General features: G+C 39.7%; 1 protein-coding gene across 1 annotated transcript in view; it reads left to right on the top strand.

The window, feature by feature from the left end:
* The window catches only part of LOC135686693 (uncharacterized), a 29,721-nt gene extending 17,197 nt beyond the window's left edge, over positions 1-12,524 (top strand). The window contains exons 22-45 of the mRNA XM_065202983.2: positions 82-340; positions 506-822; positions 925-1,147; positions 1,246-1,325; positions 2,800-3,013; positions 3,851-4,528; positions 5,507-5,750; positions 6,074-6,179; positions 6,359-6,496; positions 6,928-7,017; positions 7,127-7,282; positions 7,569-7,784; positions 8,011-8,130; positions 8,336-8,502; positions 8,721-8,751; positions 9,009-9,076; positions 9,261-9,390; positions 9,503-9,546; positions 9,761-9,797; positions 9,994-10,040; positions 10,215-10,671; positions 10,771-10,833; positions 10,994-11,078; positions 11,364-12,524. Of these exons, the coding sequence (XP_065059055.2) occupies positions 82-340; positions 506-822; positions 925-1,147; positions 1,246-1,325; positions 2,800-3,013; positions 3,851-4,528; positions 5,507-5,750; positions 6,074-6,179; positions 6,359-6,496; positions 6,928-7,017; positions 7,127-7,282; positions 7,569-7,784; positions 8,011-8,130; positions 8,336-8,502; positions 8,721-8,751; positions 9,009-9,076; positions 9,261-9,390; positions 9,503-9,546; positions 9,761-9,797; positions 9,994-10,040; positions 10,215-10,671; positions 10,771-10,833; positions 10,994-11,078; positions 11,364-11,440 (4,047 nt within the window). The 3' untranslated portion in view covers positions 11,441-12,524. The remainder of the gene's footprint in view (positions 1-81; positions 341-505; positions 823-924; positions 1,148-1,245; positions 1,326-2,799; positions 3,014-3,850; positions 4,529-5,506; positions 5,751-6,073; positions 6,180-6,358; positions 6,497-6,927; positions 7,018-7,126; positions 7,283-7,568; positions 7,785-8,010; positions 8,131-8,335; positions 8,503-8,720; positions 8,752-9,008; positions 9,077-9,260; positions 9,391-9,502; positions 9,547-9,760; positions 9,798-9,993; positions 10,041-10,214; positions 10,672-10,770; positions 10,834-10,993; positions 11,079-11,363) is intronic.
* The last annotated feature ends 1,176 nt before the right edge of the window (positions 12,525-13,700 follow it).

Below are 13,700 nucleotides of genomic sequence, written 5' to 3'. Positions count from 1 at the left end.
AACTGGTTTTGCCCATAATTGGAATCCGTGTTTAGTAACATTCTTAGGATTTCTGATCAATTACCTGTTTCATTTTTGCAGCAACCTGCAACTGTTCCAAAAAGCTCAAAAAAACTACCAGAAGTAACCTTCAACCCAGAGCACGACAAGAAGTTCCCTATTCTAGACAATAACGCCCTTGCAGGAAAACCTGGAAGCAGGGTGACGTACAAGGATTTGCAAATACCGAGGATCGTGAAAAGGACTTCCAATTTGTCAGTGGAACCCCAGTATGGATCAGATTCAGATTTTAGAGGAAACAAAATGAAGCTTCTTTCTCAGCCCTCTAATCGACATTCCGGTACTTGTTGTTTACATTCAGCCTCTATCTTAGCAAAGCAGCACTCTATTTTGAGAATTGTGACCTTTATTTAGTGCATTTTAATGTGACGGATAAAACCGATTGTTTAAATGGACATGGATAGATCTATACATAGCTTTTGATTCATCTTTATTTGTTTTCAAGGGTTTGGCGCAGGCTCAAGACCCAACCCCCTTGTTATGTCCGAAATTCGTCGCCAGAGAGAAATGTTTGAGCAAAACAAGAAACTGAAATTTGTGGAAAAGCAACGGCGTAAGCACAAGTCAGCTGACGACAGATCTGATGGTGGCACCTATTCCATTAGAAGTGACCTCGACGATGTCGATCTTGATGAAGGCGTTGGTCATAGCATGTTTAGTGCTGATGTCACCACTGCAGCTACGTGGGGTGGCTCCACGGAGCAGAGCAGTTCAGAAGAAGATTCTGCTGTTGGTGAAGAGGATTTCCCTGAAGGAGGCGTTGTATGTGTTTTCAACCTTAATAAAAAAATACGTGTGTTCGAAAGTTCTTCATCCGAAAACAAATACTGAACATGGAGTTCTATTTTGACACTCTTTTTGTAGATGGAAGATGAGTATGACGAAAACATGGACCAGCCTGAAGAGGAGGAAGAAGCCGGAAGGGGAGAAGAAGAGCAGGAAGGAGATGACGTAGCCCCTTTGTTTGATTTCAAACAGAATCAGAGCAAAAAACAGAAGAAGGAAAATAGAGGCCTTTGGTTCAATCTTGCTGGTCAACGGCGAAGTAACAAAGGGAAAAAGCGAAAACTTGATTCCAATCAAAATGGTACATTTAAATGCATTAAATGATGACCTTATAGACTTGGCATTTGTTCGTTTGTCTTGCAAAGGGTTTCAAAATTTTGATGTGAATTTTTATTTCAGAGGGAAGCCGAGGAAGCTCAGTTTCATGGTCAATGAACGTATCTCCAGAATCCTCAGCAAGACACAGACCAAGACAACAGGTTTGAAAAAGACTTAAAAATTGCTTTTTTGTTAAGTTAATCAGCAAGGTATTCTTATTCTAACGGAATTGTTATTCTAACATTGTTCATAAAAGTCTGGCTGTTGCAGCGGGATTCTAGAAATTTGCCAGGATTCTGGGAATGACGTCATAAAAAATGCAAATCTCATCTGGGCCCAGTAAATTCGATTTGTTTTCTGCCTTCCTGTTCAAAATTTTGAAACAGACAGCTTGAAATTGAAAATGTTAAAGTCGAAGGATTGCAATGAACAACAGGTGAAAAAAGGTTTGTGGTGAAGCTGGTTATTTCTTGGCAGAAATTGCAAGAAATGTTAGTTTTGTATGTTAAAATTTGTTCTACCAACAACTAATTGAACTCGACTAAAATTTAAATAAGAGCAGGACGACCAAGAGAACTTTTTATCAGGGGATAGAATCACAAGCAACGAGTCGAAGATGCAAATCAAACTCACATCAGTCGTTTGCGGACATCCTTGCATTTCGTTGTTCAAAGCTGTATAAATGAAGGAAAGACAGATGTGTTCCAAAAATAATTTACCATGCAGGAATGGGCGTTTTCATTCCTCGGTGATATTATATTTTTGTTGAAAATGTATCAGCTGTGTTAGTAGTTAAACAGTAAACATTTTGCCAATGCGATATTTTGAGTCCACTTTTGCTAATCCGATATCTGCCATGTTGTGGGGCGTGGTTGGGCCTAATTGTATCGGCAAGCTGGCTTTGTTTATGAATTCGATCAGTGCTGAATATTGCATTCAAATATTAATGGAGAACGCGAGGCAAGTAGAGAATCAAACAGGTGGTATGGACCATTCATAGTTCAGCTGGACAATGAACCTTGCCATATTGCAAATATTCACTTCTTAACAAGTGTTTTCCTAACCTTTTTACAGGCCTCCTCCAAGTCAAGGCTTTGTTATTGTTTAAAAAGCTGGTTTTCAAGAAAAATCAAAGAACTGCAGTCCTTTTAAGAACAAAATGAGCTCCTTGAGAAAGTTTTTGGGATTTTTCAATTAGTCCTGAATTGTTATATGTTTCGTTGAAAAGCTATACCAATTAATTTCCTGTCAAATAGCGTCTCCGTGCAAATCTGGAGGGCACCCGAATGAAACAAGTTGTTCTTGTCATAAAAAATTGAAATTGTTAATATTTATACAGTTTATTTATGTTTCCCAGATTTTCTTTGTTGCTATTTGTGCTTAGGCTACCAACATTTATTTGTTGGCAATCGTCTTAATACGCTTTTCATGTAAGTTCATATGTTTTGAAGTCTTCATGTTACACTCAAACTGTTCATAGAGTGTCAGTTTTGCCAATTTTGATAAAAAATTGAGTAAACAAAATTTTCTGGACAGGTCTAGTTTATGTTGCAAAATATCTCGATCTTTTCTTTGCAACCTTTTTGGCGCCAAACTGAATCTTCAATGACCAAATTCTTCTTCAAATGCTTCTAGAATTTGACCCCAGCACACAAACTGATGAAGAATAAAGGATCACACCCCCGGACAGATGACACTGGGAACGTGTGGGAACAGCAATGCGAAGAGCTTCGGCAACACCTGGCGAGTAGTACATCACTCACAACATCATTGCTACGGAACCAACAGACGCTTTTGTCAATCATGCAGAGTCAAGCTGGCTCATTCAATCCAGCATTAGGCTCAGCAGGTACCGAACCCTTTTCACATCCCTCTTCATTCGTTTCGTCCCCCTTTATATCCTTCTTATCTAAAGCTTAGCTTCTCTTGCCGTGCTTGTTGGCTCCAGTTCATCAGTGATTCTAGAGACAACTATTTCAAAACCGAAGGCTGTTGTAAAAGGATTATGGATCTGGATGGCTCCCTTTCTCTCGGCATATGTTTTCCTTACTGTCTGCATTCTGCAAGTGTTGCACTCATGGTAACCAAGGTTTGCCCACCAAGCTAAGTTCCCCATCAAAGTTTGCCCATCTAAGTTTACCCATCCAAGTTTGTCAGTTTAAGTTTTCCCATCCAAGTTTGCTAGTTTAAGTTTACCCATCCAAGTTTGCCTACCCAAATGTACCCACCCAGATAAACACTCTCATCTTAGTTTGCTCACTCAAATTTGCCGACTCAAGTTTGCCCATCTTAGTTTGCCAACCCAAATCAGCCAAAGTTTTGCTTATCTAAGTTTGCCCACTCACGTTTGCCAGTTTGAGTTTGCCCATTTAAGTTTCTCTATCTAAGTTTTTCCCACCCAAATTTGCCGATCTATGTTTGCCTATCTTAGTTTGCACACCCAAATTTGCCGATCTATGTTTGCCCATCCAATTATCGGTAATTCGTCTTTCCATGTGACCCAACGCAGTCATTTTCTACATTTGAGCAACACTTTTAGGTTATATAGGTTTTTTATTTATCTTCAAAATCTAGATCTTGCTGTTGAAATCCTGTTTACCTACTACCACTACTTTATGCCATATCTGATGGATCAAAAGGTTTTTCTTCACAAATGCATATATATGTTTTTTCTCTTGATTCGCAGGCTTCCAGATGAATACTCCAATGTTTTCTCCGTTTGGTGGATACCAACGCAACGCTTTTACAAACATGAACCAGCAAAACTTTGATCAGCAGAACATGGAGCAGCAACATGCTTCCTTTTTGCAGGGGCTAGAGCGGTGCACATCCCAGCTTGATAGACAACATCAAGAAATTCGAAACCTACAGAATGAGTTTCAGCGAATGGTCTTAGGCTCTGGGGTCGGTCGTCGTGTGTATGCCTGGGAAAATCCAACTGAAGCAAATATTTTGACAACGATTGGGCATAGAAAACCAAATGACCCCTATTCTACTTTGTATACGAACTCCTTCACCAACTCTGGACCATTTCAGGGGGATATTAAAGGTTTTCAGGATCAGCAAAGACCAGATCTAACTCATTCTGCAACATCGCCTCATGTCTTTGCAGATGACACGATAAACAGATTCACTCAAACCGAGGTTTCACCTGAATTGCCTCGTAAGGATGCTGCTTTTTCCTCTGGCCAAGAGCGACAAAAAGCTGCAGCTCAGGACAAATCAAAAACAGAGAGTTTTCCTCTTCAAGGATTTTATAGTTTCAAAGTTTCAGAACAGCAAGAACACACACAACATCATCCGAGACCAAATGCCAGCAATGGAGAAAGAATAGGAGGAAGTTATGACCCACTTGCCTACTCAGGTAATTTTTTCTAACTTTTATTGCATGCAAAACATGGAAATGTCCGTCCTTGCAGTTGCCTCCAGGTAGGGTAATTTCATTTCAAAATATCCAGTTCTGAAGAACCTTCGAACAAGTACGTTTTGTGATAAGTTTCTCTCTTTGGAGCACTTTCCAACTAGTGAAACTAGGATATCCTGAAATCATCAGGTTTTAGATGACCTGAAACCTCCCTGAACCATCCCCCAAAGAATTTTTGACTCAAGTAAATGTATGTTACTCTCCAGCTTTGGAAGTCAGTTTTTACGACACTGGGAAGGCATGCTGATCTTGCGAGCAGTGTCCTGGCCCATCCTTTCTTTGTGAGCACCCCATGATTTCTACGTCTGGGTTTCCAGGGAGCTGGCAAATGTCCTCACTCTTCTCCCAAGATCTGTAGGCTGGGACCCTAACCATTGAGCCATCCTCACGACTGCATGTGTAGATATGTAGTTTTATACGCTGAATTAATTTCAAAACAAATCCTTTTGTAGTCTGTACCAGTTTAAAGGGGGGTACTCGCGTTTCCTTTCTTTATCTTCTCTTTCCCGTCTGTTTCGTTCTTCTTTAGAAAGCCTTCCTGCCAAGTTGGTTTGTGCGGTTCCGCCCTAAATTGTAATGAAGAGGCGTAGATATGTAACCTCCTTTTCAGCATTCATTGTAACTTGCCCCAGTTGCTGTCCCCAATCTAAAGTCGTGTTTCTCCCCCGTCTGCTGAAAACGTGTTTCCACTTGATCTACTGACAGATGTGTGTCCCTCTTATCTCTGAATCTTTTCTTCATCTCACTTAACCACTGAAACACCTGTTTCCATAAGATCAACTGGAAGTTGTGTTTCTCTCATCTACTTAACGTCTATATGTCTTCCTATGTGAGATGTGTGAGAGTATTGTGTGAAATGAAATATTATAATTTAAGAACATGCAACAAAATAGTATGCAAATGATTTTTTCTTTTCAGATTCACAACGTGGCAATAATTCAGATCGTCGGCCCAATGACGTCATTACAACATCATATCCAACGCCTAGCAAATCTTCTGCTGCGAAAAGCCTTGCTCAAAGGCAAAAAGCCACGTGGCCATCGTTTTTTAAAGACCCTGATAACGTCGATAGTGCATCTGAGGGGAGAGTTCCCTACGTTGGGACTGATGCTCAAGAACATTGGGGTTCCAGGTCTACGAGAAAGCCGGACGAAGATGAGAGGTATGCAGAAATATTCAACCTTTTGTTTTTCTTAAGGCAGAAAGCCCTGTTCATGCCGATTCTCTGACGTGGTTGGTCGTATAAAAGACACCACTTTGCGTTGAAAGACCAGGACCTTGTTAAGATGTTTGATCTATTTCATTTCTATGTTGTATCATAGCCCTGAATCTGCTGTTGTTCATCATATCATGCCCAACTATTTGCAGTTGTTTCCATTGAGAAGTTCATTTTGACCTGTACGCACTCACCCTCCCATTTGTTTCTACAGATTACCATCTTCCTCCTACAGTTCGGCCTATAACGTTGTGATTTCTTTGTTCTAGGCTGTCGGTAACCAGCAGTTACTCACTTTTTGAAACAATGAGAGACTCAATCTACTCTGAGGTTGCAACTTTGATATCAATGAATGAATCAAGACCGCATTATCTGGTCAGTTTGTCGTTTTTAAAGTGTCGTTTTTAGGATCTTGTTTAAGTGTTTTGGCTCCTTTTGTCCTTGCATTTTCCATTTCTGCAGTTGCTTCATTCATTTATGCCAAAAGGGCATCTTAAGCTGTTGACAGTATGCAGTTTTTTCATCCTTTCACCGCAAAGTGAAACTCCTTTCAGGTTGAGTTGTTCAGGGAGCTGCAGTTGCTGACCTCAGACTATCTTCGCCAGAGAGCCCTGTATGCCCTGCAGGATCTTGTCACTAGATTCCTAACTGAAGATTCAGAAACGAGGCAGTCGAGTGAACCTCCAGAAGAGGTTAGTGCTTCCCATTGCTTAAGCTTACTGGTGTTTTGAATTCTTAGTTTTAACATCCACACCTTCGTGAAGTAACGAATTAGTCCGAATTGTTGCGAAAATATACCTGGAGTGTGTTTTTAACATTTCGGATAATGAAGACGTTGAAATCGCGTTTCAATTTTAACTTGACCATGCGATATTTTATTAGGATTTCTGGAAGCTGGTATCGACAGTCTCGACATTTGTGACCATGTTTACTTAACAATTTCCTGCCATTTCAAGGCCTAAAACGTTTCAAATTCGGCTTCTTGTGAGAGCTACCAACGCAGAAGGCTGCTTTTATCTGCAGTTTTTCTAAGGTTGTTTTTTTAGAAATTGCTGAGAAAAGGACAATCTTTTTTTACCTTACCTTGAATATAAATCTCACTTGTCAATAACTTTTTCAAAAGGTTTATAGAAAATGGATGGACACGGCTGCAGTAGAGCAAACGCCAAGCGAGAGTGCTGCAACCTCTGATGACGAGGATCAAGAAACCAAGGTAGCGTCAGCTTATTTTCTATTTAGTTTCTCTGATTGCCAACATTGTTGTTAAAAATCCGGGTATTTTTATATTAATGTTTTTGTTTTTATATTTGTTTTTGCGACAGGCCTTGGAGGCGCTTTCAAGTCAAATACGAAATAACGACATGTATGATTATGCGGAGATCGCCGAAACTGGAAGTACGATGTCTACGCCAACCTCGAACCAAGATCCGCCTTTTGCGGCCGAAGGGCTTGGTGACACTGTGATAAATCTGGACGAGGTTCGTTTATTTACGGGACATTTACATCAGAACAAATGTAGTCACTCGCTTGTTTGTAGTCAGGACAGGACTTACATTAACGGGCAGAAGGAGGAACCCCCAAACAGGAAAGGAAAAGGTTTAACAACAATCGACTTCCAATGTACAACAATTTAGAATAATTATTGCTCAATGTACAAATTTTCACCTTAAAAAATGAAAGTTACTTTTCATTTTCAACAGAGCTGTTACTGTTGTTCACATGTTACCTTGTCGCCATAACAACAGTAATGAGTTGTTTTGATAGGCGTTACAGAAGATGCGGAGCTATGAAGAGAGGATGGCGGAGGCGCGCAAGAATGCAGTTAACCAGGAAATGGACAATGAAGAAGATTTAGCAGGGGCCGTTGCTGCGAGCGAAACCAGTTCGGCCTATGATGTTGCTAGTGAAACATCTTCAGACATTCAGCAACCATCGATTGACACCCAAAAGCTGGACAGACAAATAAAGTCGATAATGATGGTGAGTTTTGTTGTTCGTTAGTTTTGAAAGGTTGTCATTATTGAAGTGGATGCAGAAGTCATCGCTACTTGTTTGCAGTTCCTTATAAGCAGCATCAGTGTCAAACATATTGATCACTTCATCACAGTTAATTTGAAGTGGCATTGAACGCTCTGTCTATTTTGAAAGCTAAGATGTGACACAACTGCGATGCTTATTATGCTAAAATTATTTTTGCTTGTTCAAGGAACTCATACCATTTCTAAATGAACACATGGAAGCCCAATGCACAGCGTCCTTTTTATCTGAGTTAAAAAGTGTGATCTTGAAACTTGCAAGAGAAAAAGAACCTGAAGCCGAAAGACAGGTAGATGAATGCCCTTCATTAATACTTTTAATTTTTGTTATTTCGTTAGTTTTTTTTAATTTGATTACTCTTTTCTATTGCTTCAGATTTGTCGCAATATGTTGAAACCCATGTCCAGTCATTACATTTTGTCATCACATGCCTACTTCACGTTATATAAATTGTATTGAAGGATGAAAATTAAGGATACAAAACAATCTTGCAGGAATTTGGCAGATCTTTCAATCGTCAGCTGGAGTCTGTGCTTAAAGATTCACTCAGTCGTTTTGAAGGGAGAAGTTTAAAAGAATGCGGAGAAGACATTTTAATTGATGTATCGGAGATTTTGTTCAATGAGATGGCCTTTTTCCGACTCATGCAAGACTTGGATCGGTGAGCCAATTCTTCACATTTTCGTTCTTTTTTATCAGCATATGACGAAATCATCGTTGCGCGTGTCAGTTTGCTCTAGCAGTGGTTACATTTTTTGAAAAGATTAGCATAGTTTAACAATCTATCTTTTCGTTTTGAATATTTTTCTCTTCCTCATAAACTTTATCCATATGACATTAATGCTTTTGCATTTAACGTTGGTCTTTTTCTGTTTTTAGGCCGTCATCAAAACAGTCCTACTGGAGAAAGGTGGGGAGACACTTCAGTACTCGATTCTGTTGTTCGCATCAGAATATTCCTTTGTGAAACTCTTCAAGTTACATACCCCAATATCTGTAGCCAATGGCGATTAAAGCCATATCAAAACCAATGCAACCCTCAGAGATACTAAAAACTTGAGTTTTTGCCTTTCTATTTCTGCGCAGTACTGCCTTATAATCAACCCTGTTATCTTCAATGTGATGATTCAGTTTTATGTAAACATCACATGATACCTTCTTTTCCAGGACTCGGATTCCCATCGTCTTTTTGACGCAGTGGGGGGTCAACAAGGAATTGAGGCAGCAGTTGCTGGGTGTGTATTTCCAGCTCTCATTTATCTTTGTGTCTTATGCTTCTCCTCTCCTTGTTATTATTGTTATTATTATTTGCATGAAAATTGCTCTTATGTTTGAATTTGCTTATATTGTGATATTCCAAGCTTGTCTCCGAGCTCTGTTAATGAAATTACCCGTGCTTATTGAGGTCTTTCGTTTTAGGCTTGCAACTGGCTCTTTTGAAGCCTCCAGCTCTTCTGTAGGCCTCTTGGTGAACACCACAGGAACACTATTCAGCCCCCCTGCTCCACGGACAAATATTAATGAGCCACGCAAGAGTCGCACTGTTCAGGTAACATTTTGTAGATTATCCATGTTCAGGTATTGCATAAAGAGAGCGATGCTTTAATGGTCACCTGTTGGGCTACAGAGGAGTTTCATTTGTGTTTGTTTTCTTCTTGCAGGAAGATTTAGAAATACAAGACCTTGAAGAAAATGAAGAAAACGGGTTAGACCATTTAATTCCATGATTCTCTGTTTCAGACATTCTATGCCAAGACACTTGCAAATGTAGCTTAGAAGAAACTAAAACGAATAAAAACTGTTCCAGCTGAATTACCCATCGAGCCATTTTAACCATTGCCATTTTGTATTTCTGTTTATTTTGTGTAACCATTTTGTTTAAGACTAATTGTTTTAAATTGTTTTTTTTTTCATTCAAGCTCCGCTGCTGAAGATGAAGCTGAAGCCGCCCGTCAGGTACTTTCAACTCTTTCTCTCTGGCAGTAGTGTGCAAGCAAGGGCTGCTGGCTACTGAAACGAAACTGTGTTGCCAGTGCCTAAACGTAACCGCCGCTTGACTTATTCATAATATCTGTTTATTGTCAATGTCATGCAGCATTTCTTTCAAGGTCAATTTGCAGATCGTTAAGTCAACATTTTCTTGTCATTACAGTTTGTGAACGTCGAGCTTTCGGTGAGCGAGTCGAGGCCATTTGCTAGGTAATATGATTTGGTTTTGCTTTTCCATTACAAATACATGCTGTCTATCCACACATTTATTGCTTGTTTGAACATTACTTAGATCCTTGCTCTCCACAATATTGTTTTCGTTTCGCTTGTAATGCTCGGTTCGAGCTTTCTTCCATTGTTCTAATTAATCATTCACTGTCTCAGCACGGGAAGTGGCGAAGAAGACGAGGAGGAAGACAAACAGTCATTCCCCATGCAGAATGCGGCCCCGGAATCCTCTGTACGGGCACAGCAACAACACGATCAGATTGGACAGCAACGACTTGGACAGCAACTGGAGCCACAAGAAGATAACCGCCGCCAAGATGATGGGGACGATGTCGATGAAGACGACGATGTGGATGACATGCCAGAAGATGAAGAAATGCGCAGCAGCCCAAGGAATATTCAGGATGATGCGGTGGATGGAAATCGTGAAAGTGCCTTTGAGGAGGATGACAGGGAAGAAGATGAGCGGGAAGAAGATGAGCGGGAAGAGGATGAGCGTGAAGAAGATGAGCGGGAAGAGGGTGACAGGGACAATGATAACCTACTATCACACGGAGAAGATGATGCAAGTGGGACAAGGACAGAAAGTGCAGGTGCCTACCCAAATAACGAGGTATTTCTTCAAGTTGATGTTTTTTTCTCATCTTTTTGTAACAAGGTGTTCACACATCAATGCATTCACATTCTTTTTTCAAATTGTTCTTGTTTTCAGGATGGAAATGAAAGTGAGATCACTGTTGATGACCTGCCGACCAAACTGACTGGTCTAACTGAGGTTTGTAAATTTTGATTTTTTCTAATGAAAGCTAAAGTAATGAAAAGTATTAAATAACTATTTTTAATATGCGAATGAGCTTGATTTAGATGCAGACTCTTCCCACGCAAAACTATAATCTTTGACAAATGGCTAAGAGTGTTGATCGTTTATATTCTAGGCCGATCTTCAGACGAGGATGGAATCAGAACAAAGTGCAGTCGAGGGTGCAGCTGGAATATTGTCACATTTAACTAGTGAACCAGGTTAGTTTAGCCTGGCCAGCCGTTTTCTACCGACTGAAGTTCTTGGTACAGATTCTATATTATAGACACGAATTACAAGTTTTCTAAGTAGCCTGGTGCTTTAGTAAGCAGACGAGTCAACTTCAGAAGCATCGATCGCTGATTTATCGAATAAAAGCCGACTTCAGCTTGCATAGAATGTAAAGCCATCAAATGAAGATAGATTGCAGTCTTTGTTTATTCAACTTCACTGATCATGTGGCCTTTACAAAACATATACCTTAAATTTCCTTCCCTTTGTTGCAGAACTTGCAGAAGATTCAGCTCAACGAGAGCAACAGCAGCAACAAGAACAGCCACAACCACAGCAACAAGAAGATTAGAGGCCACTAGGAGAGAACTTTGCTTTTTCGCTAATATCTGTTGACAAAAGCAGTTATCGGTAGAAAGTTTTTAGCTGCTTCTTAACAAACTGACTATATATTTATGAGGGCTTATGCCCTGAGGAGGGAATGCCACGCAACTGTTTACTCAAAGTCACGCATAGTGTGAGCTGCATAGGATCTTATTGGTTTGGAATGTATGTAAATGGTTGTGATGCATAATTTATTATCAGCTTGTATTCATGTTCATAGAGATATATCTGTTTGCACCTTCATGTTTTAAGTGCTTTTTGCTTAAGTACAGTTTCTTTTTGTATTGGAAACATAGTTCCCTGCTTCGATTGTCCAATTGTAAACTTTGATCTAGAGAGAAATGCCCGTTAAAGGCATTGAGTCATGGTAAATAGGCCTTCTCCATGGGGGTCATTTGCTTTCGGAGTGTTCGCTGTAGTTCCATGTGATATCGACATCCGCTGCCGACAACGTTGTTGCAAACCAGTGCGAGGCAACTTCATGCGATCAGACCCACCAAAGCACCGCAGGACGAAAATAATGACTCGGCGTATTTGGGTACGTTTGGGCATACCCTTTTATCATGATCCAGTGCCTTTAACTAAATTTGTTTATTCATCGATCAACAGTTCATCAAACGAAAGCATCTTTTTGGCCTTGTCCCTAACCTTTATCTGTATGCTAAGAAAGACTGTTAAACTATGTCATAAGAAAACCAAAGACATCAAACACTCTTGTACAACATGTGTACAACTGTAAATGTACACCGATCAGGATTTGCATAAAGCAATAACAAGGATTGCTTAAGACAGTTAATTCACTTTGAGCAAATTTTTCAACTGGATTCAGGTTGTCAAGCAGTTTATAAAGTTTGAGTGCAAAAATTCCAGCTGATTTTATGTAAATGTTATTTTCTTTCGAGTTACCGAGTTAATCGTTTACGAAGATAAACAGTCTGAGAAGACTAGTCGTAGTGCCCTCTCGTTAATTTTATCTGGCTTTTTCTAGCTTTCTTTGACGTGCAACATCCAATATGAATTCGTAATAATTGAAGTGACATAGTGAAAAGATATTTCAATTATCTCTCTCTCTCTCTCTCTCTCTCTCTCTCTCTCTCTCTCTCTCTCTCTCTCTCTCTCTCTCTCTCTCTCTCTCTCTCTCTCTCTCTCTCTCTCTCTCTCTCTCTCTCTCTCTCTCTCTCTCTCTCTCTCTTTCTTCTAAATGTCGTGCTAATTGCAAACATTTTTTTAAAATATTGTGCATTAAAGTTTAAATTCGCATCGGTCTGAGCCCCAAGTAAAGTCACATTACATGGATATCCATTACATTTCAGACTTGTATTTGCGTTTATATTTTTCCAGTTGCGATAGCTCGAAATTTAATGGTAATTGCTATCATTCCATTTTAAACAATCAAGACATTTTTTACGTGTTAACATTTTAAGATTTAAAGGCTCAACCAACTTGAAAACCCCTGTAAAGGAGTTTCGCATTCTTGTTAAAGGAGTTTGGCCAAAATAGTATTACATCTGCAGCGAAATGAAACCCTCATGGTTTTCCTCTGCGTGAATGACGTCATCAGGACTATTGATACCCAACTACACAGAATCAGCATTACCCCTCGCATGACTCTTTCTAGCCACGCACAGAGACACCTTTCAAACTCTAAGTAGTTTAGAAATTTTATCAACATATAACAAACAAGATAATGGAGGAAATCCTCTAAAGCCGTACAAATATTTTAAAAAAATAGAATTAAAAAGCATGGAGTGGGGTAACCTTAGTTGTCCCTCTTTCTTCTTAGAATGTTATCGTTTAAGAAGATCATCATATTTTAAACGACACCAATGATTCATTTCAGTTTACACGTTTTGAATTTTGCCATCTTTGGTGTGACTTAAACATGTTCCCGTCGTCTTTGCAAACAGCTGGGTCAAAATGGCAAGGTAGATTGCCCCCGGCAATAAGCATGACGATGGCCAATATTGACACAGCGTGGCCACTTCCCTTTGAAAGGGAAAGGAAGGGGAATAGTTTGGTCAATTTTTGGCTATGAGTAATGACAATAATAATATTTGAAAACACTAATGCCCATTCATAATTTCGCAAAACAGTTAAGTTGGTGGTACTGGTTTATTGTTCGCATTTAACGGTTTGATTTTCCTTACACATGCTTCTGCGAAATTTTTGACGGGGTGAAGCAAATACTGAAAAAATATATCGGTGGAGTCATTTTGCAACACACTCTA

Source organism: Rhopilema esculentum, chromosome 6 (genome assembly GCF_057945365.1).
Source record: "Rhopilema esculentum isolate cy_ngs chromosome 6, ASM5794536v1, whole genome shotgun sequence".
NCBI classification, from domain to species: Eukaryota; Metazoa; Cnidaria; class Scyphozoa; order Rhizostomeae; family Rhizostomatidae; genus Rhopilema; species Rhopilema esculentum.
The sequence above is the reverse complement of the archived record's forward strand: the minus strand, read 5'-3'. Positions and strand labels throughout refer to the sequence as shown.